Here is a 20414-nt window from a genome sequence, read left to right on the forward strand (position 1 = left end):
GGCTGTCCCAGACTCACTCTGTAGACCAGGCTGGACTCAAACTCACAGCCTTTAATCTCAGCACTTGGGAGGCAGAGGCAGGCAGCTCTCTGAGGTTTGTCAGGCAGTTAGGTTGAGTCAGTGAGCTGAGAGACAATGCAGTGGAGTTGAGTTCATGGAAATCAAAGTCAGGTTTTTACCAATGGAGTTTTACAGAGAGAACAAGCTAGATACAAGTAAAGAGCCAGAGAATGAGAAGGAGCCAGAAGATTAGAATAGATTGCCAAAGCTAGTGGAGGCCAAGCAGAGCCGTTTAGTCAGAGAAGCCAGTTTGAATCAGTCAGCTTGGAGAGGAATTTGAGTCAGACCAGCTAATCAGCCAGCAGAGAGTTCAGAAAGAGCTAGAAAGGGTGAGCTTATTCAGCAGTAAGTCTCAAAGGTTGAAAACATTCTAGGCCTAGGTTAGCCAAGAGAGGCATTAAGCCTCTGAGGTAACAATTAAGTCAGGAGAGTAAGTTATTTTACCCAGCACTCAGGAGGCAGAGGCAGGTGAATCTCTGTGAGTTAGAAGCCAGCCTGGTCTACACGATGATGAGTTGCAGGCTGGCTATCATTCAGTGTCAGGTGAGTCAGCCCAGGTCCCATGTGCCTGTCGAGGTTGCACATCCCACGGTCAACCTGTAGAGACCAAACCAAAGTCATTTGGTGTTGAGGGTCTTGATACCCCCTGCCCCCGCGACGCCCCCCCCCCCCCCCCCCCCGCAGAGTTTCCAGGGAGAACCACAAACATACAGCTAGTAATTGTTCCTAGGAACTTGTCCCGGGGGCCAACCAATCAGCTGCAGGTCACAGTGACCAGAACAAACGAAAATTTCCCTCCTGCAGTCTGGCCCTGGTCCCCTGTATCCCTCTAACCTATCATGTGACAGCAAGGCTTGGAACCCCCGCCCTCCCCACCTGCAAAAACCCTGTTCCCCTAGCACTAGGGGCCGCCATCTTCCCTCCTCATGAGGGGGATGATGGTCCAGGTTCTGAGCTTGAAATAAACGGGACCCTGTGTGGTTTGCATCTGGCTGATTCTTGGTGGTTTTGGAGGGTTTCACAACTTGGGCATTACACGTCCAGGCGCTGGTTGCCTCTGGACAAGAGTGGATGGACCTCAAGATCAAAGGTCCCAAGGTCCCATTTCTTCCTTCGGGCCAGATTAGAGGGCTCAGAGTAAGGCCAGAGGCCCAGGGCATAAGCCATGTCCCTAGTCTCTTTGGGGGAGGTGGGAAATGACAGCTCCTTGTTTATCTGCACAGCAGAGGAAGTAGGTGGTTGTTTGAGGTGAGACGCAGCCTGGTGGTGCTTCTTAAGGGAAGGAGATGGGAAGGCCAGCACTGAGCTAGTGGCAGTGGTGGAGCAGGCCCCAGTGGCTGCAAAGACAGTTCTGCCCCCCCAGAATAAAAGGATTCTCAGAGGTCATGGTGGAGGAATGGCGAGCAGCAGCTAGAGTTCCCCAGCACACCAGTCACCCTTGGGCGGTCGGGAGGGGTTTTGAGGGTGAATGTGTCTGATTCAGGGCTAAGAGAGCTAAGATAATCTACATATGGTGGAACAGTCCCTCATTTACATGCAGTAAGGTGGAGAGATATCACAAAAAAGGAAAAAACAGTACTTAATTATCCTATGTGTGAGGGGATGACTTCTAGGTACAATTAAAGGTCATTTGCTGGAGGCCAGGATCACTTCAGCATAGGGTGGGGTACTTCCAGGAATTCCTTGTGCCTCCTCCTCCTCTTCTTCTTTTTGGTCCCCCCCCCCCCAGACAGGGTCTCTCTGTGTATCCTTGGCTGTCATGGACTCGCTTTGTAGACCAGGCTGGCCTCGAACTCACAGTGATCCGCCTGCCTCTGCTTCCTGAGTGCTGGGATTAAAGGCGTGCGCCACCACTGCCCAGTTCCTTGTGCTTTGGGATGAAGTTCCTCATCAGGAAAGGGTCGGCCTGTAATCTCCCTGAGGGCTACGTGACACTTCTTACAAGATCTGGGGTTACCAGATCAGGTGGGGTGAGAACCCCCGCTGAGAAAAGGGAGTAGACTTAGCACCAATGTAGACTTAACACAAATGGCTATCCAGAGAAGTCAGACTTCAACCTTATCCAGCAGTCCCACAGCTCACCAGGGCTACACAGCGAGACCCTGTCTCAAAACAGATAGATAAATGAATGACTGACTCACTTGCTCACAGCTACTAGAGATGGTGGTTCACGTCCACAATCTCAGGAAGGCTGAAGTAGAAGGTGGGTGAGTTCAAGACTTAGTTCAGCTAAGTAGAAAGACTGTCTCAAAACCAGCTATGCAATACCACCACCAAAGGTTGACTCCAGCTGTAAGAAGTGACAAGGTGACATTACTCAGCAGTTAGGGTCTTCTTGAGCCAATTTCAGGTCTTCTTCTTCCTCTTCCTCCTCCTCCTCTTCCTCCTCCTCCTCCTCCTCTTCTTCTTCTTCTTCTTCTTCATTTTTTGAGACAAGGTTTCTTTTGTGTTACCTTGGCTGTCCTGGACTCACTTTGTAGACCAGGCTGGCCTCAAACTCACAGAGATCCTCCTGCCTCTGCCTCCCGAGGGCTGGGACTACAGGTATAGCAGCACATGTTTAAAGGCAATTTCACGTTTTCATCTCATGTTTTTTCTCGGGGTGGTTCTCTGCCAATCACCAAGCAAGGCTTGACTATTTCCATCAGAGTTGGGCCCCCGAAAGTCACGTTTTGTCCTGGAGCACTGTAAAGCACGGTAAGGTGCTAAGTCCCACTCTGACTGCTTTCTTTTCACAGATCACACACCTGGCCCTCCCAAGCCTTTATTTCTCCAGCTTCTTTTCAGTGTCTGTTTCTGGGAAAATCTAAGCAGGGCTCACAGTTTAGAACCTGTTTCCTGAAGTTGTCATTCACTCCCCCACCCTTGGGACTAACCCTGACTATGCGGAGCTCCTCTGTACTCAAATACAAAGTTAAAGTTACTCATTCCTTTCATACCTTCATTGCAGGGCACCGTGAAGATAAACCGTATGGGGAAATGCTATGGTTCTGGAAAAATCACAAACGGCTAGAGTTTCTATTAAAAGGCCCAAAGTGTTACAGTATTTCCCAGATTACTAAACAATCCTCAATGGTTTTCAAGCCCTTTCAAGGATGGTATGGTGTGTGTGCTTTTTCTGCAGCTTTACTTATTCCCAGAGAGTAATTTACACACTTGACAATCGGATAGAGACCTGAATAAAGAATTTACAGTGCTACAGTAACCTGTCATGGGAATTCGGTTTGTTTCTTTTCATTTCTAGGATAACAAGGACTAAGATAGGGGAAACATGAAACATTGAGACTTTTCTTTTGAAAAAGCACAGTGGCAAGAGTGTTAGGAGGAAACACTTAACACCTGTGTAACCACGAACTCTGTTTTCCCTTGATGGTTTGTTTTAAGCTGCAATATTATAGCTGTAGATAAATATTATAATTAATACATGTACATAAAATGTTGTTTTGCATGAGACAGACTAAGTTAACTCTGTAGCTCACGATGGCTACAGGAGGCAATCTTCCTGCTCCAGACTCCCAGACTGTGGTGTTACAAGTATGAGCCACCAAGCCTGGCATAGAGTTCTTTTAGATTTATTTAGCATTTATTCTCCAGATTTATACTTTCATATAAAATGTATTGAAGAAAGAGAGCTAGTGACCGTGTAAGTAATTCTATCTGGAAAAAAAAAACAGTTATCTTTTATCAAAAAGGACAATTTTTCTATGATGTTATGGTTTGTATTGCTGAAGACTCCCAATTTGCAGTTTTCTTTCTTTCAGCACCTTACTGATTTATTTATTTTTGTGTCTCTGGAGATTAAACTCAAGACGTCATGCATGCTCAGTAAGCACTCAAGCACTGAGTTACACTCCAGACCTCTCTCAGTTTTCTTCCCCTCCTCCCAATTCCTGCAAGGCAACAGTTCATTGTGTGGCCTTAGCTAGCCTGGAGCTCTCTACGTAGACCAGGCTGGCCCTGAACTCACCGAGACCTGACTGCCTCTACCTCTGCCTCTTGGGTTCTGGAACTGAAAGGGTGAGCTATCACATTTAGCCCTCTTTCAGCATTTTCTGGCTTTGTTTTTTGTTTTTAGTTTTTCAAGACAGGGTTTCTCTGCAGCCCTGGCTATCCTGGACTCACTTTTGTAGACCAGGCTGGCCTCATGCAAATCCACCTGACTCTGCCTCTAGAGTACTGGGATTAAAGGCATGCACCACCATGCCTGGTCCCCCCTCTTTCAGTATTTTCAAAGTTTTGGGTTTTTTTGTTTTTGTTTTTTAATTTCCTTGGTAGAGCTGACACAAATGTTGTAACCTGCTTCTCTGTTAACACCTGCTGTCTCTCTTAGCATATCAGAAGGCATTTTACTTGTAAGTCTCCATTTTGGCTAAGGTTCAATGCTTCCTGTTTAGAATAACACAATAGGGCTGGGCGTGGTGGTGCATGCCTTAAATCCCAGCACTCTGGAGGCAGAAGCAGGAGGATCACTGTGAGTTCGAAGCCAGGCTAGTCTGAGTCCAGGACAGCCAGGGCTAAACAGAGAAACTCTGTCTCAAATAACAACAACAACAACAACAACAACAACAACAACAACAACAAAAACCAAAAAAAACCCCCCCCCAAAAAAAAAGAAGAAGAAAGAATAACACAGTAGGTGATAAATGTTCTGCTTGGGTTAAACATAAATGTATGTTCTTTTAGAGTTAAGACTGCAACATCTTGCTATGTTCTGTAAGACCCCCATCACGGTGGTCTTAATGTGGAGACCCCCACCAAGAACCAGCGAGACCAAGGTTTCGGTTGCAACACGCAAGAGGCTTTATTGCAGGGGGATGGGTACCCGGGCGTCTCAGTCTCTGGAGAGGCTGGCGCGCCGAGCGAGTCTTTCGGGGGGCCTTTTATAGGGATTTTAGCGGGAAGCGCGGGTACAGAAGCGAGAAGCATAGTTACAGGGCTCTGATTGGTAAATTTAAATGAGGCGAGGTTATGGCCCGGTTATCAGATGGGCTCTAGGAACAGGGGAGTTTACCCGTTCTCTGGGCCAGGTGGCCGGCCATAAATATCTTGTTTGACAAGGACAAACTGTTTCTGTTATCTCAGCCTGCTTTTATCTTTTTCCTCTGGGCCCCAGGCCTCATCTTATCCCGGGAACCTATTATTCTAGTCTTGCCTTGCAAGATAGCGTTACTGCTGCTATGCTTGCTATGGCGGGTGCACAGGGGAGGGGGTCTTACAGTTCCTTACTCCCAGAGAGCTGGGAACCCCTCCCCCCCCTCCCCCCTGCCGCCCCAAGAACTCCCCTACCTTAAATCCCAGCCAGTCATCTTAAAGTGCTATGTCTGGCCGCCACCTGGGTATATTGTGCTCAGAACAAAAATCGATTTTTCTTATGTTTAGCTAACCAAAATGATATAACGTGTTGCACCCCCCGACACTTCCCACCTGGTTACCTGGTTATGGTTTTGTTTTTGTTTTTATAAAAAGCCTGCCTTAAAAACAGACTGGCATCATGGTCTGGCTCCCGAGCCTAGATTATGGCCCTGACAGGTCAGTTTATGTTCACTTTTAGCTCAGCGTTCGATAACCTTTCATCAATCTGATGAAATGTGTAGTTATCCGTGAACCCATAACAATGTATAGTCATACGCTTTGAAAGTATACAGTTTCATACAGAAAAATGTAAGTTTGAAGTCACTTTCAACTTTTTTGTGCATCTTTTTTGGTTTTGGTCTTTTTTGTAAATCTCAGAGGAGGAATGGGTTTCAAAGCAGATGTGTAAGGCCTAAAACGTCCAGCCAAAAGATGGGGCTAAAACTCTAGGCTATCAATACTGACTGACGTCAGGACAATACAAAGCAGTGTAGCTGACAGTGTGAGGTTTTACACATGATTTAGAGATGTGGTTTAAAGTAAAAGAACCAGTTCCGGTTGCTGTTCTACACTACTGTGGTGTACCTGCTTGGTGACTTGGACACTTGACAGAAAAGGACACCAATAATATAAACTGGATTATAATCTTAGTAGGCAATGTTAGGCATGTTTCAACATAGTTTAACTTGAGTAATTAGATTGTTTTGTTTTTCAAAACAGGGTTTCTCTGTGTAGCCTTGGCTGTTTTGGGCTCACTTTGTAGACCAGGACGGCCTTGAACTCAGAGATCTGCCTGTCTCTGCCTCCCCTGAGTGCTGGGATCACACCCACCACGCCCGGGTTGAAAAATTACATTTATGTGGTTTGTTTTTCAAATAAGGTGCTTTGTAGACTGACCTTGAATTTCCAGATCTTGTTGCTTCTCGTCATCGTGTTGGGATTACAGACGTGCACTGCCTTGCCAGACTGATAAGACTTTTTGTTGTTTGTGCTTTTGGGGAACTCTGATAATTGAATACAACTTCAAAAGGGCTTTAGCCCAGTGACTGCTCAAACGAGGTTCTCAGAACAGGACCAGCAGTAAAAGACGGATACACTGAGACGAACATTCACGCTCTTTAGCACATGACTGAATTTCCCTATTGTGCTACTGTTGTTCTACTGAGTTCTCTTGTCTATCTTAAATTTTGTCTCAAGGATGTCAGGGGAGAATTGAACGGTTTGGCTTAGCCTTGTTAAGTGTGACAGAATTCCCGTACTGTTGTCCATCCAGATTCCCTCAGGGCGAAGGGACGCCAGTTTGAAGTCTCAGTGTCCCTCTGCCTTTGCTCCTCTTGCCAGGGGTTTCAAGGCCACCTGTGAGGCTGAGTTCAGCCATCCCTCCCTTTGCAGAAAAGCCGGCATCCCGCAGCTACAAGCTCGCAGGAGGGGGAGGAGGAGGAGGCGGGGCTCGGGCCAGGAGAGCGGCCGCGCGCAGGCGCTGCTGGGGGACGCGGAGGGGCGGGGCGGCGCCGCGCGGGCACGTCGCGCGTCCCCGCCGCCGCCGCCGCGTCAGCAGCGTGCTGCACGTGCCCGTGTTTACGTCCCTCTTAGGGCCGCCGACGTCACACAGCCGAATGGCAACATTGTGGCGACGCCGAGACGCGTAGTTTAGGAGTCTGCTTTCTGGTTCCGGCTGGCTCGGCGCGGGTCGGCGGGAGGCAGAGCGGCGGCGGGGAGGTCGGCCCTCGGCGAGCCCGGCGGACGCGCGCCTCGGCGCCCTCAGCACGCTGCCCCGCGGCCTCGCGCAGGCCGGCTCGGCGGCCCAGGGCCCCGCGGTGCCGCAGCGAGCGGCTTGTAAACAGATCCGGCCGCACGTGACCATGTGAACTACCTGCTCCGGGCCGCGTTATTGTCTCTCTCCCGAGAGTCACGCCACAAAGAAGCCGGTGGTGGGAGAGCGGCCCGTTGCGCTAAGATGGCTGAAGGCGCCCGGCGAGGGTGAGCTAGCCGGGGGCGCGGCCACCGCGGAGACTCGGCCGGGCTGCCCCCCTCGGCGGGGCACCGGAGCTTACCATGTCGTCGTTCGCGCTGGAGGAGACTCTCGAGTCCGACTGGGTGGCCGTGCGGCCCCACGTCTTCGACGAGCGCGAGAAGCACAAGTTCGTGTTCATTGTGGCCTGGAACGAGATCGAAGGCAAGTTTGCCATAACCTGTCACAACCGGACGGCGCAGAGACAGAGGAGCGGTTCCCGGGAACAGGCGGGGACGCCCACGCCTGATGCGAGCCGCGGGCCCGGCAGCCCGGCGGCCAGGGCTCGGCCCGAGGCGCTCCGGAGTCCCGGGCCACGGAAGAGCCGGGCCTGGGCCGAGGGCGGCTCTCCGCGCAGCGCGCGCAGCCCGAGGGGCGAGCCTCTCCGGGGCCCGGTGGGCAAAGGACCGGAGAGTCCCCTCCGTAGCCCCGCGCGGGCCAAGGCCAGCCCGCTCCGCCGAGGCGCGGAATCCCGAGATGCGACGACGACAGCCGCTGCCGCGCCAGCCCCGCCGGCGTCCCCGGTGTCATCCGTGCGGGTGGTGAGTGCCTCCGGGGCGGTCTCCGAAGAGATCGAGGTGTTGGAAATGGTGAGGGAGGACGAGGCACCGCCGTCGCTCCCCGACTCGGAGCAGCCGCCGCCGCCGCCGCCGCCGTCCGCCGCGGAGTTGGAGTCTCCGGCTGAAGAGTGCAGTTGGGCCGGGCTCTTCTCCTTCCAGGATCTGCGGGCCGTGCACCAGCAGCTGTGCTCCGTCAACTCACAGCTGGAGCCGTGTCTGCCGGTGTTTCCCGAAGAGCCGTCAGGCATGTGGACGGTGCTGTTTGGGGGCGCCCCCGAGATGACCGAGCAGGAGATCGACGCGCTGTGTTACCAACTCCAGGTCTACCTGGGCCACGGCCTGGACACGTGTGGCTGGAAGATCCTTTCCCAGGTGCTGTTCACGGAGACGGATGATCCCGAAGAGTATTACGAAAGCCTCAGCGAGCTGCGGCAGAAGGGCTACGAGGAGGTGCTTGAGCGGGCCAGGAAACGCATCCAGGAGGTGAGTGCCGAGTCCCAGCGGCGTCCTGGGTTTTTTTTTTTTTTTTTTTTTTTTTTTTGGTGTCTCACTGTCAAGGGCTGGAGCCTGAGTTTGGGGTGTGCGCTGTGTGTAATATATCCTCGGGAAAAGGAAGAAAGGAGGGGTTCCTGATCCGGCTATCTCCACGAAGGGCCTTTGGCAAGTTTTTCCTTTTCCCTTTTTTTTCTTCAAAAAGTATCCAGTTTACTACTAACTATAGGGAGAGATGACAGTGCTGCTAAATGCTGAGCTATCTCTCCAGCCCATGGGAGAGATGAAAGTATTTAGAAAAACAGGTATTCTGTAAACTTAAAAACAGCATGACTGTTACTCTACACCTAAGGCGACAATAAATTGCCCAGACCTCAACTCTTCTTTCTGGGTGTTGTGTTTATGTCGTGAAAATAGTTGTCTTATGGAACAAAGTTGATCGTCTTTTGTTCGCTCTGTGTCCTCTGGCAGCTCAAGCAGGTATGAAATTGTACTTTTCAGTGCTTTGCGGGGCTGAAGGTCCACCACTGAGGTACACCCCGGCCCTAAGTGCATCCTTAAGTGTTTTGACTTGTCCAGTTGACACAAATGAAATTTTAGACTATCAAGTCTTTACAGATGGCTCAGGTTTCAGACACTCCTGTTTTTAGAGAGAAGGCAGGCCACGGGCAGGGATGCTTATGCTTTTGTATGTAGTGTGAAAACTTCCCCATATGCTTTAATTCTTTAAATAACAGGAAACAAAGGAGAAGTGCCTGGATGGCCTTACATGTGGAACGCTGCAGTGCTTGTTTATAAAGTCATGTAACTTACTAAGAAGAGTAACTTAATAAGGTGGCTTCTAATGGGCAGCATGTAGCTTTTCAATGTAGCATTTTAATGTCACTGTGTTCTTCGGTTGGATTTGGGATGGAGAAAAGCACCTTTTTATGGAGTTTTTATTTCCTGACTTGGTGTCATCTGTATGTATATTTAATTGCTGTTAGGCCAGGAAGCTGGAATGTTTTGGGTTTCTTCCTAGAATATTAGGTGTTTCTCTGCTAGACTGAGCATTTAGGAAGGAAATGCTTATTTCTCACTTATAACCACACACAGTACATTTACAACTTCCTGTATCAAGACTATACTCTTGGCTCATGCCTTCAATCCCAGCACTTGACTCACTTGGAAGGCACGGGCAGGTGGATCTTTGTGAGTTCAAAGCCAGCCTCCATCTGAATAGTTGAGCTAACAGCCAGAACCACATGTGACAACCTGTTTTGAAGGGGAAAAAAGTTTCCTCAGATTCTTCACTCTTTCCCTTTGGTCTACTGTGTGGTAAATATTATCATGGGAACATGACAATCTATTCCTAGAATTCAAGAGATCTATTTCCATTTCCCCCTTATCTCACTTCCTGGAGACAGGGTTTCTCTGTGTAGCACTGGCTTTCCTGGACTCCCTTTGTAGACCAGGCTGGTCTTGAACTCTTAGTGATCTGCCTGCCTCTGTCTCCCAAGTGCTAGGATTAAAGGCTTGTGCCTTCAAGTTCTCCCCCTCACCTGTAACATCTCAAGGCCATTGACCTTGACATGGTTGAATTCCTTGTTCAGAACACTCAATATTAGTGGACAAGGCATGTCCTTTTAAATTAATTAATTTTTATTTTATGTGAATTGGTGTTTTGCCAGCATGTATGTCTGTGTGAGAGTGTCAGATCTTGGAGTTACAGACAGTTGTAATTTGCCATGTAGGTGCCAGGAATTGAACCTGGATCCTCTGGAAGAGCAGTCAGTGCTCTTTACTGCTGAGCCATCTCTCCAGCCCAAGGCATGCCCTTTTAATGTAGTTTCTTGTTTTGTTTTGGAGACTGTTTCTCTGTGTAACATGCCCTGGCTGTCCTGGACTCACAGTGATCTGCCTGCTTCTGCCTCCCAAGTGCTGGGACTAAAGGCATGCGCCACCATGCCGGGCTAATGTAAATTTTTATAAACTGATAAGTGTTTATTCTTCAAGGAAGATGCTTTAAGAAATAGATTAAAAGCTGGGCATTGGTCTCATCACTCAGAAGCATAGGCAAGTAGATCTCTAAGTTTGAGGCCAGCTTGGTCTACAGGGTGAGTTCCAGGATAGCCAGGGCTACACAGAAACCTTGTCTCAAAAAAAAAAAAAAAAAAAAAAACCAACAACAAAAAACAATTAAAATTCTTAGCTGGGCCGTGGTGGCTCAGGCTTTTAATCCCAGCACCACTGGGGAGGCAGAGGCAGGCAGATCACTGTGAGTTTGAGGCCAGCCTGGTCTACTAAGCGAGTCCAGGACAGCAAAGGATACACAGAGAAACCCTGTCTCAACCCCCCCCCCCCAAATTAAAATGGTTAGTTTTTAGATTTTGAGACAAGGTCTTTATTTAGCCCAGGCTGTCCTCAGATTTATGATTCTCCTTCCTTAGCCTGCTGACTGGGATAATGCAGGTGTCCTAACTCTTGGCTTGTTACTCTTACACACCAGAAAAGTGGTTTATGGAGTGTTTGCCTGATAAATGAAGCCCTGGTTTCAGTCCTCAGCACTGTGCAATCCTGGTGTAGTATCCCACATGCCATTCTCTGCACTTGGTAGGTGGGGACAGAAGGATCAGAAGTTCAGGGCTATCCACTGTGTAACAAGTTGAAGTCAACCAGGAACACATGAGCCATTGTCTCAAAATGGGTAAAAATCAACCACATCCAGAACAAAACCACTCTTTTAAATTATTTGCTCTGCTATGAAAGGTTGTGAGACTTGGAGTATAATATTTGGAATACTCTTAAGGTTTAATATACCTGGTCTGTACTCTGAGCCATTCCCAGAGGCCAAGGTGGAGAATCACAAGTTTAAGACCTGACTGGAGGAACTTAGTGAAATTTTATTTTAAAAAAAGGAAGAAAAAGAAAGAAATAAGAGAGCTGATAGGGAGCCAGGTGTGGTGAGGCACACCTTTAATCCCAGCACTCTTGGGAGGCAGAGACAAGGCAGATCTCTCCGGCCTACAAAGTGAGTCCAGGACAGCTAAGACTACATAGAGAAACCCAGTCTCAAAACAAAAACAAAACCTGATAGGTCAGTGGTAGAGGAGCCCCTGCCTACAGTGTGAAACCCTCGGTTTGGGGGAGCTTAAGCCCTCCCCATGTCTGTTTTGTGCTGGAAGTTCATGATTGACACCTTTGGGCCTAACTGGAGATTGTAGGTCATGAGGACTCACAAGTTATATAGTATTATCATGTTAATCATTAACTGCTTAATTATTTTTAGATGATATTCTAGTACTATATACTACTTTAAGCCCCAGTCAAAATAAAATGTAAAATATTTATTTGTAGGTTTTTTTGTTTTTGTTTTTCTCCAGACAGAGTTTCTCTTATAGACCAGGCTGGTCTTGAATTCACAGAGATCCCCTTGCCTCTGCCTCCCGAGGGGGGGGTTTAAAGGTGTGCCCTACCACATTCGCCTCTGAGGTGTTTTGCCTCTTAAGCTTCAGTTATGATAGAGGCTTGCTTTAAGATCTAAAAATCTGTTATTTTAAAATCTATTATTTATATAAATATGCTGAATTCTAACTTTTAAGTTAAAACCATTGAGAGCAGAAAAAGTACAATTTACCAGTGTTTAGTGTTTGAACAGTTTGGATTTTACTTGTGTGTGTGTGTGTGTGTGTGTGTGTGTGTGTGTCTTTGTGTCTTTATGAGACAGTTTCTCTGTGTCACTCTGGCTGTCCTGGACTGGTGTTGTAGACCAGGCTGGTTTCGAACTCAGAGATCTGCCTACCTCTGTCTGGGATTAAAGGCGTGCGCCACCACTGCCACCTGGCAGGACTCAATACTTTTGATAGCATGCTTAGCTATTTAATCTCTTTCATGAAAGGTGGAGAAGTCACCAAAGGATGCCTTACAATTTAGGACTGTAGGAATTTGCAATTTCCTGGAATTTACAAAGGGAGCTTCTAGTAAGTATAGCTTTTGGCTTTTTTCTTCTTTCTTACAGTTTTTCATTCTATCTTTTGGTATAAAGCTCTAAATATTTCTGGTTGAACCCAGCCTGCATGCTAGACAGGCTCTACCATTGAGTCACATCACACCTCCAGTTCAAGTGGATGGCCACCTATATTATTGAAGCTAGCCAAAGTTGAGGCTTAAAATGGCCGTTGAACTGTTAAGCTTAACACTTAAGAGTTAAACTGTTCAGGTTGATAAGATTCAGATGCAGACCTAGGCTTGTCCTACCAACCTGTGCCTTTTCTACCATAACTTGCTACTTGTTTGGTTTTGTTTTCTTCACAAAAACAAAATAAAATAATTAGAAAAGGGTCTCAGGTAGCCCAGGTTGTCTTGAATTCCTTATCCTCCTGCCTCTGTTTTCTCTTTGCTGAGATTAGAGGGGTAGGCTACCACATCTCATTCTTTGGGGTTTCTTTTTTTGTTTTGTTTTTCAAGACAAGGTTTCTCTGTGTAGCCTCGGCTGTCCTAGACTTGCTTTGTAGACCAGGCTGGCCTCAAACTCACAGAGATTCACCTGCTTTTGCCTTCCGAGTGCTGGGATTAAAAGTGTGCGCCATCATATCTGGCTGGGATTCCTTGATAATGCTACAACCCTTTAATACAGTTCTTCATGTTGTGGTGATTCCTAACCATAAAATTATTTTTGTTGTTACCATATAACCTTAATTTTGCTACCGTTATGGATTGTAAGGTAAAATTGTGATTTCTGATGGTCTTCAGGGGACACCCATGAAAGGTCTCAAGACCTGCAGATTAGGAACTGCTGATCTAATCTTTCTTTGAAGCCATTAGAAAAGGTTCAAGGTTGCATGGTGCCAGTCAAGTTATTTCACACACCAAATCTGGGTTTGATTCTTCCTTGCTAAAGCAGGGCCAGCTTGTACCAACTCCTTAGTAATGTGAGGGTAAGGGAGACGAATGTGGTTATAGCTGCCTTCATTTCTTAAGTCTTCACCTGGAACTTAATGTTACTGTTTTCCATCATTACATATTTGGCCTTTGCTGACTGTAAAGTACTATTGGTAATGTGACCAGAAAACAAAAGGTGGAGCCACGCATGCCTTTAATCCCAGCACTTGGGAGGCAGAGGCAGAGGCAGGTGGATCGCTGTGAGTTCAAGGCCATTCTGATCTACACAGCAAGTTCCAGGACAGCCAAGGCTACATACAAACCCTGACTCGAAACACTCCCCCCCAAAAAGAAAGAAAATAGAAGGTGGGTCATCTGTTTAAATATCAACGTGCTTGTTTTCTTGTGATGAGAAACTTCTTGTGACTTCTCTGTAAAAGGTTGAAATATGGTTCCTCTGAATCTGCTTAGTTCTCTATTATTGCTAGAAGGATTGATTTCCAAGGCTTAAGATAGAGGTGCATTGAGGGCTCAGTTTTTACTGTGTTGCCGTGAAGGATGCTTGACAAACAACCTAAAGGAGGGCAGATGTTGGCTCATGCTTCAGGTCATGGTTAATGATTCTTGCTTTGACCTTAGGTAAGGCAGAGAAGGAGTGATGGGCTGGGCCCTCATCTCAGTGGCTGTGGACAAAACACATCTTTCAGAACACACTACCAGTGGGCTGCTTAAGGACAGGCTTCACCTTTCGCCCGGGAACCCACTAGGAAATTAATCCTGTGTGCTCAGATCACTTCTGAACAGTGCCACTGCTAGACACAGCTTCAACGTGGGAGCTGTAACGTGGCAGGTCATATGCACACCACAACAGACTATAAGTAGTTCTTGGTGATTTTTGGTGTAGATGGTAAACATCCTTTTTGCTTTTCTAGCATTATGTAACATGCAGGGTCAAATTGTGGAAACAGCACAGGGTCAGGCATACTGAAGTACTGGGTCTCATCATGGCCTCTCGCCTCATCTTTGTGCTGGCTGGCTGGAAGGATTTATTTTGGCTTACAGTGTGAGGTTGCCTTTGATTCTAAGTTCTATCAAATTTATGGTCAGGATTAGCCATCACACTGCTTAATGTTTTTGTACATATACACCATCATCTACTTTTGGCTGTCCAGGGGCTCTGGGTGTAGATCAGTCTAGCCTCAGACTCGGCTTCTCCTTGCCTCTGCCTTTGGAGTGCTGGATTAAAGGTGTCATTGTGTCTGGCTGGCTTTTTTTATGTATAAGATTTATTTACCTAAGTACTTTTATGGCCAGTCATGGCTTATACCTGTACATCCAGAGTTTGGGATGCTGACGCAAGGAGGAGGTTTTGTGGATTTTAGGCCAGGTCCTGCCTCAACCAACCACCCCTCCATCTGTCTGTCTTTCTCTGTCTTTATGTATCTGTTTCTCAGTATTAAGCTACAGTAGAAATGTTATTTGTGTGATTATTTTTGTTGTGCTGTCTTTTTTTGAGACAGGTCTCACTATATAGCCAGGCTGGCCTCATCCTCCTGCCTCTTCCTACCGGGGTCTGGGAGTAAAGACACCACCACATCTGCCTAAATAGTCTCTCAAGTTCTGTCTTATGTTCTGGTCAGGAGTAAACTGGTTTAGATATGGGTATATTTCGCTTAACATTTTTTCACAGATATATCCTATTTAAAAGAAAAGAATGCCGCCAGGCGCTGCAGTGCATGTTTGTAATCCCAGCACCTGGGGAGGCAGAGGCAAGCAGCAGATCTCTGAGTTTGAGGCCAGCCAGGTCTATAAAGCAAGTCCAGAACAGCCAAGGCTACACAGAAACCCTGTCTCAAAACAAACAAGAATGCTTTCTCACAAAAGTATTTCCTAATAACTGCTTATTAACTTCCAGAGTAGAAGTAGAGAATGTGGCGTAGTCTATACTGCTGCCTAAAATCTGTCTCCTACTGCTACGTTTAAACCCATTTAAAACAACTGATTCATAACTTTTAATATAATGCATATTATACACACATTGTTTTTGTTTTTAATCATTTTGTTTTTAAAGATTTATTTATGTATACAATGTTGTGGCTGCATGAACAACTGCAGGCCAGAAGAGGGCACCAGTCCTCATTATAGACGGTTGTGAGCCACCATGTGATTGCTGGGGATTGAACTCAGCACCTTTGGAAGATCAGGCAGTGCTCTTAACCTCTGAGCCATTTCTCCAGCCCTTGTTTTTCGAGACAGGGTTTCTCTTTGTTGTCTTGGTGGCCCTCAACTTACTTTCTAGACCAGTCCTGCCTCGAACTCACTGATCTGCCTGCTTCTGCCTCCCTGGGTGCTAGGATTAAAGGTGTGTACCACACCCAGCTCATAGGAAACTAAATGAAAAGATAACAGCAAGTAGGGTTAATGAAGGCTTAAAAGAGAACATGTATGGATTAGCTTTCTTTTTCTTTCTTTTTTAAAAGATGTATTATGTTTACAGTGTTCTGCCTGTATGTATGCCTGCAGGCCAGAAGAGGGCACCAGATCTCATTACAGATGGTTGTGAGCTACCATGTGGTTGCTGGGAGTTGAACTCAGGACCTTTGAAAGAAAGAGCAAGCGGTGCTCTTAACTTCTGAGCCATCTCTCTAGCTCTGGATTAACTTTCTAATAGCAGTATTGAAACTTGAAAAAAATTTTTTTGGTTGTTTTTTTATTTTTATTTTTTTTGTTTTTCCAAGTCAGGGGATCTCTGTGTAGCCTTGGCTGTCCTGGACTCACACTGTAGACCAGCTGGCCTGGAACTCACAGTGATCCCCTGCCTCTGCCTTCCAAGTGTTGGGATTAAAGGCGTGTGCCACTATGCCCGGCTGAAACCTGAAAATTTTAATAATAGCTACCATTTTCCATATTGCTTTTTTGTACACAGTTTTTTACACTCTGGCTCCCTCGAGTTCCTTAGAGTTGACTCTTGAGGTATTTTTTTCTGTGTTAAGCTTTGTGGAACCTGAAGCTAGTTTGTTTATTAAGGATATTTTATTTGTCTTGGTGAAAATTGCCCGATGAGATAAAGGAACAGTTCTTCTATGAAGTGTTAGCACGCTTAGGATTTATAGATTGTAACTGGGATGACTCTAAAATTAAAGTATGCTTTTGTTTTAAATCTTGTTTAACTGCACCATTTTCCAGTTCCTTGTTCAGTTCACTATTTTTTTTTATGGCATTCTGTCATATTTTCATGCTTCCTAAACTCGAAAGACCGGTAAGAACAACAAACTGGCTGAGTGCAGGCCACACGGTGAAGTTTAGTTAAGAGCATGAATTAGTTTGGGAGCCATTGATAACTTTTTCTTGGACCAAAACTTTGAGAAGTTGCTGAGCCTCTCTCTGCCTTTGGTTCCTCATTTCCGAAGCGATGTAAAATTCTACATACTTCAGAAGGTCGCTGGTAAAATGTACATGCTCTATGTCCAGTGCTTAGAAACTCAGTAAAAAAAAAAAAAACACCATTATGAGCTGGGCGTGGTGGCACATGCCTTTAATCCCAGCACTCTGGCGGCAGAGCAGGCTGATTGTGTGAGTTCGAGGCCAGCCTGGTCTACAAAGCGAGCCCAGGACAGCCAAGGCTACACAGAAACCCTGTCTCGAAAAACAAAAACAAAACAAAAACCTACCATTCTGACCACTCTTTGTCCTCTTCCTCCCAAGGCACGGCACACTAGCTGGCTGCTGGATTCCTCTCAAATCCAAACCTGTTAATACTAAACACCAGGTTGGAACTTGGAAGCCATGTTTGTGATGATGGAAGCTGTCACACAAATGTAAAATAGTCCCAAACTGATACAGAGTCAAAATAGGAAGAGCAGGTTGGTTTGTCTTTGTGCATCATCAGAAATCCTTCCAAGCCACACGTTGCTGCTGTGTATGTATCTGCTTACTTGGCTGGCTGTATAGGATAAAGTGGTCCTTTTTGTGCAGCTGGTTATAACTGTGATTCTCCCCACCCACACCCCAGAGTTCTGTACTCTGCTTCTGAGCTATAAGCCCTTAGGCGGGCCTTTCATTGTTTGGATTTTTAATATGATATAGTCTCATTACATTTCCCTGTCTTGTCTTTCTGAATATTTTACTGCTGTGAAGAGACACCATGACCACTGCAGCTCTTTCCTTTGAAAGCATTAAGTTGAGGCTGCCTTACAGTTTCAGAGGTTCACGCCATTGTCCTCATGGAGGGAAGCGTGGCAGCATGCAGCAGACATGGTGCCGGAGAGTTCTACATCCTCAACTGCTGGTCTACAGAGCGTCTTCAAGAAAGCTGAGGCTATATAGAAAAACCCTGTCTGGGAGGAAAAAAAAATGGACAAAAACCTAGAGCAGCCCCTTAAACTTTACCATATATTATACCAGTGGATCTCTCTCTCTGTCTGCCTCTGCCTCCTGAGTGCTGGGATTAAAGGTGTGCACCTCCACGGCTTGAGATACCAGTGGTTCTTAACCTGTGAGTCTAACCTTTGGGGGTGGATATCACATGTCAGATATTTACATTATGATTCATAATAGCATCAAAATTACAGTTTCAAAGTAGCAACAACATAGTTTTATGCTTGGATTATCACATCATGAAGAGCTGTATTAAAGGATCTCAGCCTACAGGGTTGAGAACCACTGCCTTATACTAATCTGTTCACTATTTCTATTTTTTCCTACTTTCTATCTACTTTTTAATTTTATTATCAAGGTAAGGTTTCTCTGTGTATCCCTGGCTGTCCTAGACATGATTTGTAGACCAGGCTGGCCTTGAACTCAGAGGTTTGCCTGCCTTTGTCTCTCGCAAGTGCTGGGATTAAAGGTTGCGCCACCACTGCCTAGCAAGTCAGTTTCTTTGAAAGGATTTATTTGTTTTGGAAGATGAATGTGTCAGTTTCATACAGTGTCCTTACATAAATGTAGGTGTTACATGGCACTATGCACCTAAGCTACATGCTGTGATCTGTTACTTCTAACTTACACGCCTGCATAACATATTTGCATGGAATGCAGTAAGCAGTTTATAACACAACGGACACAATTGTGTATCTAAACAGAAGAGGCACGGTGGAAACGTGTGTCCCAGTAAGACAGTATTGATGAATGGGTCGTGCAGGATTAGAAATTAGAAATTGTGTGTGAGTCAGTGAGGAATATGAAAGCCTAGGGCATAAGAGATACATGCAGGGCATGAGACACACTTGAGACTGTAGGGTTGTTACCATCTGTGCCAGTTTGCTATCTTAGTGACAAAGTGTGTATTTAGAGTGATGATCCTAGTATCCATTCCTAAAGAAAAGTAGCATTTTTTCTTTTGCTTTAGGTTTTAGGGACCCTTAAACTTTTATTCATAATAATAATGCTTGTAGGGTACTAATAGTTTAGTATATTTATATATTAAGTATTGATTTCATCATTATCTATTATCTCATGTTTAGTTCAAAATATTTGTTATTTTGGACTATATGAACAGTTGTAACTGTAAAGATCTATGTAATTGAACACCCAAATGCTCCTCCTTTTAGTAACTCACACTGTTCTGCTTACTAGGTCTATGAGCTCAGTTAAAAAAAGAATTGTTACTCTTAAGAAACTAAAGAAAACTGTTAGAGGCATTTTTCATAAAGTAAACTTTTGTTTTTAGATTAAAGGTAGTTGAAACCTTATGTTAAGAGCCATTTTTGCCAGGATTACATTGAGATGGAAGCAAATGAAAAGACTATGTAGAGGGGTCGGGCGCAAGCCTGTAATCCCAGCTGCGTAGGCTGAGAGAATTGCAGATTCAACCTCTGACTGAGCTACAAAAGTAGAAATTTACAGACTTTGTGGCACAACAAAAAGTGAGTTTTTTCGAGACAGGATTTCTTTGTGTAACTGCCCTGGCTGGTCTGGACTAGCTTTGAAAATCCAAGCTGGCCTCGAACTCATAGATCAGCCTGCCTCTGCCTCTGGAGTGCTGGGATTACAGGTATGTACTCCATGCCCAACACTTGTTTTACTTATTAGGCTTAGTAAGTTACATGTAATGCTTGGTAACTTTTTACAGGTGTACCCTGCTTGTCCTGGAGCTCACTCTGTTGTCCAGGCTGGCCTTGAATTTATAGAGATCACCCCTGCCTCTGTCTTCCAAGCTCTTGGATTAAAGGCATGTGCCTCTACTGCTATGTTTGCAAAATAATGACTTAAAATGTCAAAAGAGCCTTTTCAGAGTTTAAGAAAATAAAACTTTATTTTTATTATGAGCATAGGTGTTGTCTGTGCCCCATCTGTGTGCAGTGCCTGTGGAGGCCAGAAGAGAGTATTGAATGCCCTAGGACTGGGGTAACGACACAGATGGCTTTTCCTTTGCTTTTTCCTCCTTGTGTCAGATTGGTAGTGAGTACTCACCCTTGTGTCAGGCCTCGTTGAAGTCTGTTATCACGGATTACAGAAGCGGTTTAAAGTCCCTTGAGTACATTTCATTTAATATTATTTTCAGATTACTTAGACTAAAATAGTATAGGGGCTGGAGAGATGGCTCAGAAGTTAAGAGCACTGGCTGCTCTTCTAGAGGTCCTGAGTTCAATTCCCAGCACCCACATGGTGGCTCACAACCATCTGTAATGTGATCTGATGCCCTCTTCTGGCCTTGCTTTGGATTTTGTTGTTGTTGTTTTTTAGAGACAGGGTTTCTCTGTGTAGCCTTGGCTGTTCTGAACTCACTTTGTAGACCAGGCTGGCCTCAAACTCACAGAGATCCACCTGCCTCCGCCTCCGCCTCCTGTGTGCTGGGATTAAAGGCGTGCAGCACCACCGCCTGACTCTGACCTTGCATTGTATACATACTAAATAAATCTTTGAAGAAAAACAAAAAAATTTAGTGTAATTGAAGTTTCAAAATGTTTATCATTGCTTTTAAGACAATCTAGTGTTAGAAAAACATGAAACTTTATAGCGAAGACAGATTAATAAATTAGTATTGTTAGGTGAGATGCCCCAAGCTTCTGCAAGAGTATTAAGGTTAGTTGCTGCATAGTTGAGTTGCTCTGCTGGAGAGTAAAAAGCATATCTGAAAC

General features: G+C 45.8%; 1 protein-coding gene and 1 long non-coding RNA gene across 3 annotated transcripts in view; one reads left to right on the forward strand and one right to left on the reverse strand.

The window, feature by feature from the left end:
* Nucleotides 1–528: 528 nt before the first annotated feature.
* LOC311608286 lies at nt 529–6805 on the reverse strand. Its single transcript, XR_014782891.1, has 3 exons — nt 6310–6805; nt 2202–2350; nt 529–657 (listed from the first exon to the last, which is right to left on the reverse strand). It is a non-coding gene; the product is annotated as an uncharacterized lncRNA (long non-coding RNA).
* Nucleotides 6806–7090: 285 nt separating this feature from the next.
* The window catches only part of JMY (junction mediating and regulatory protein, p53 cofactor), a 60214-nt gene continuing 46890 nt past the window's right edge, over nt 7091–20414 (forward strand). Inside the window, exon 1 of one of the 2 annotated variants that reach the window (XM_084800659.1) lies at nt 7091–8466. In XM_084800659.1, the coding sequence (XP_084656785.1) occupies nt 7468–8466 (999 nt within the window). In that variant the 5' untranslated portion in view covers nt 7091–7467. The remainder of the gene's footprint in view (nt 8467–20414) is intronic. The other variant, XM_084800658.1, reaches the window with a different exon arrangement.

The sequence above is a fragment of the Acomys minous genome, assembly GCF_964271855.1.
Source record: "Acomys minous genome assembly, chromosome: 11".
In the NCBI taxonomy this organism is placed as follows: Eukaryota; Metazoa; Chordata; class Mammalia; order Rodentia; family Muridae; genus Acomys; species Acomys minous.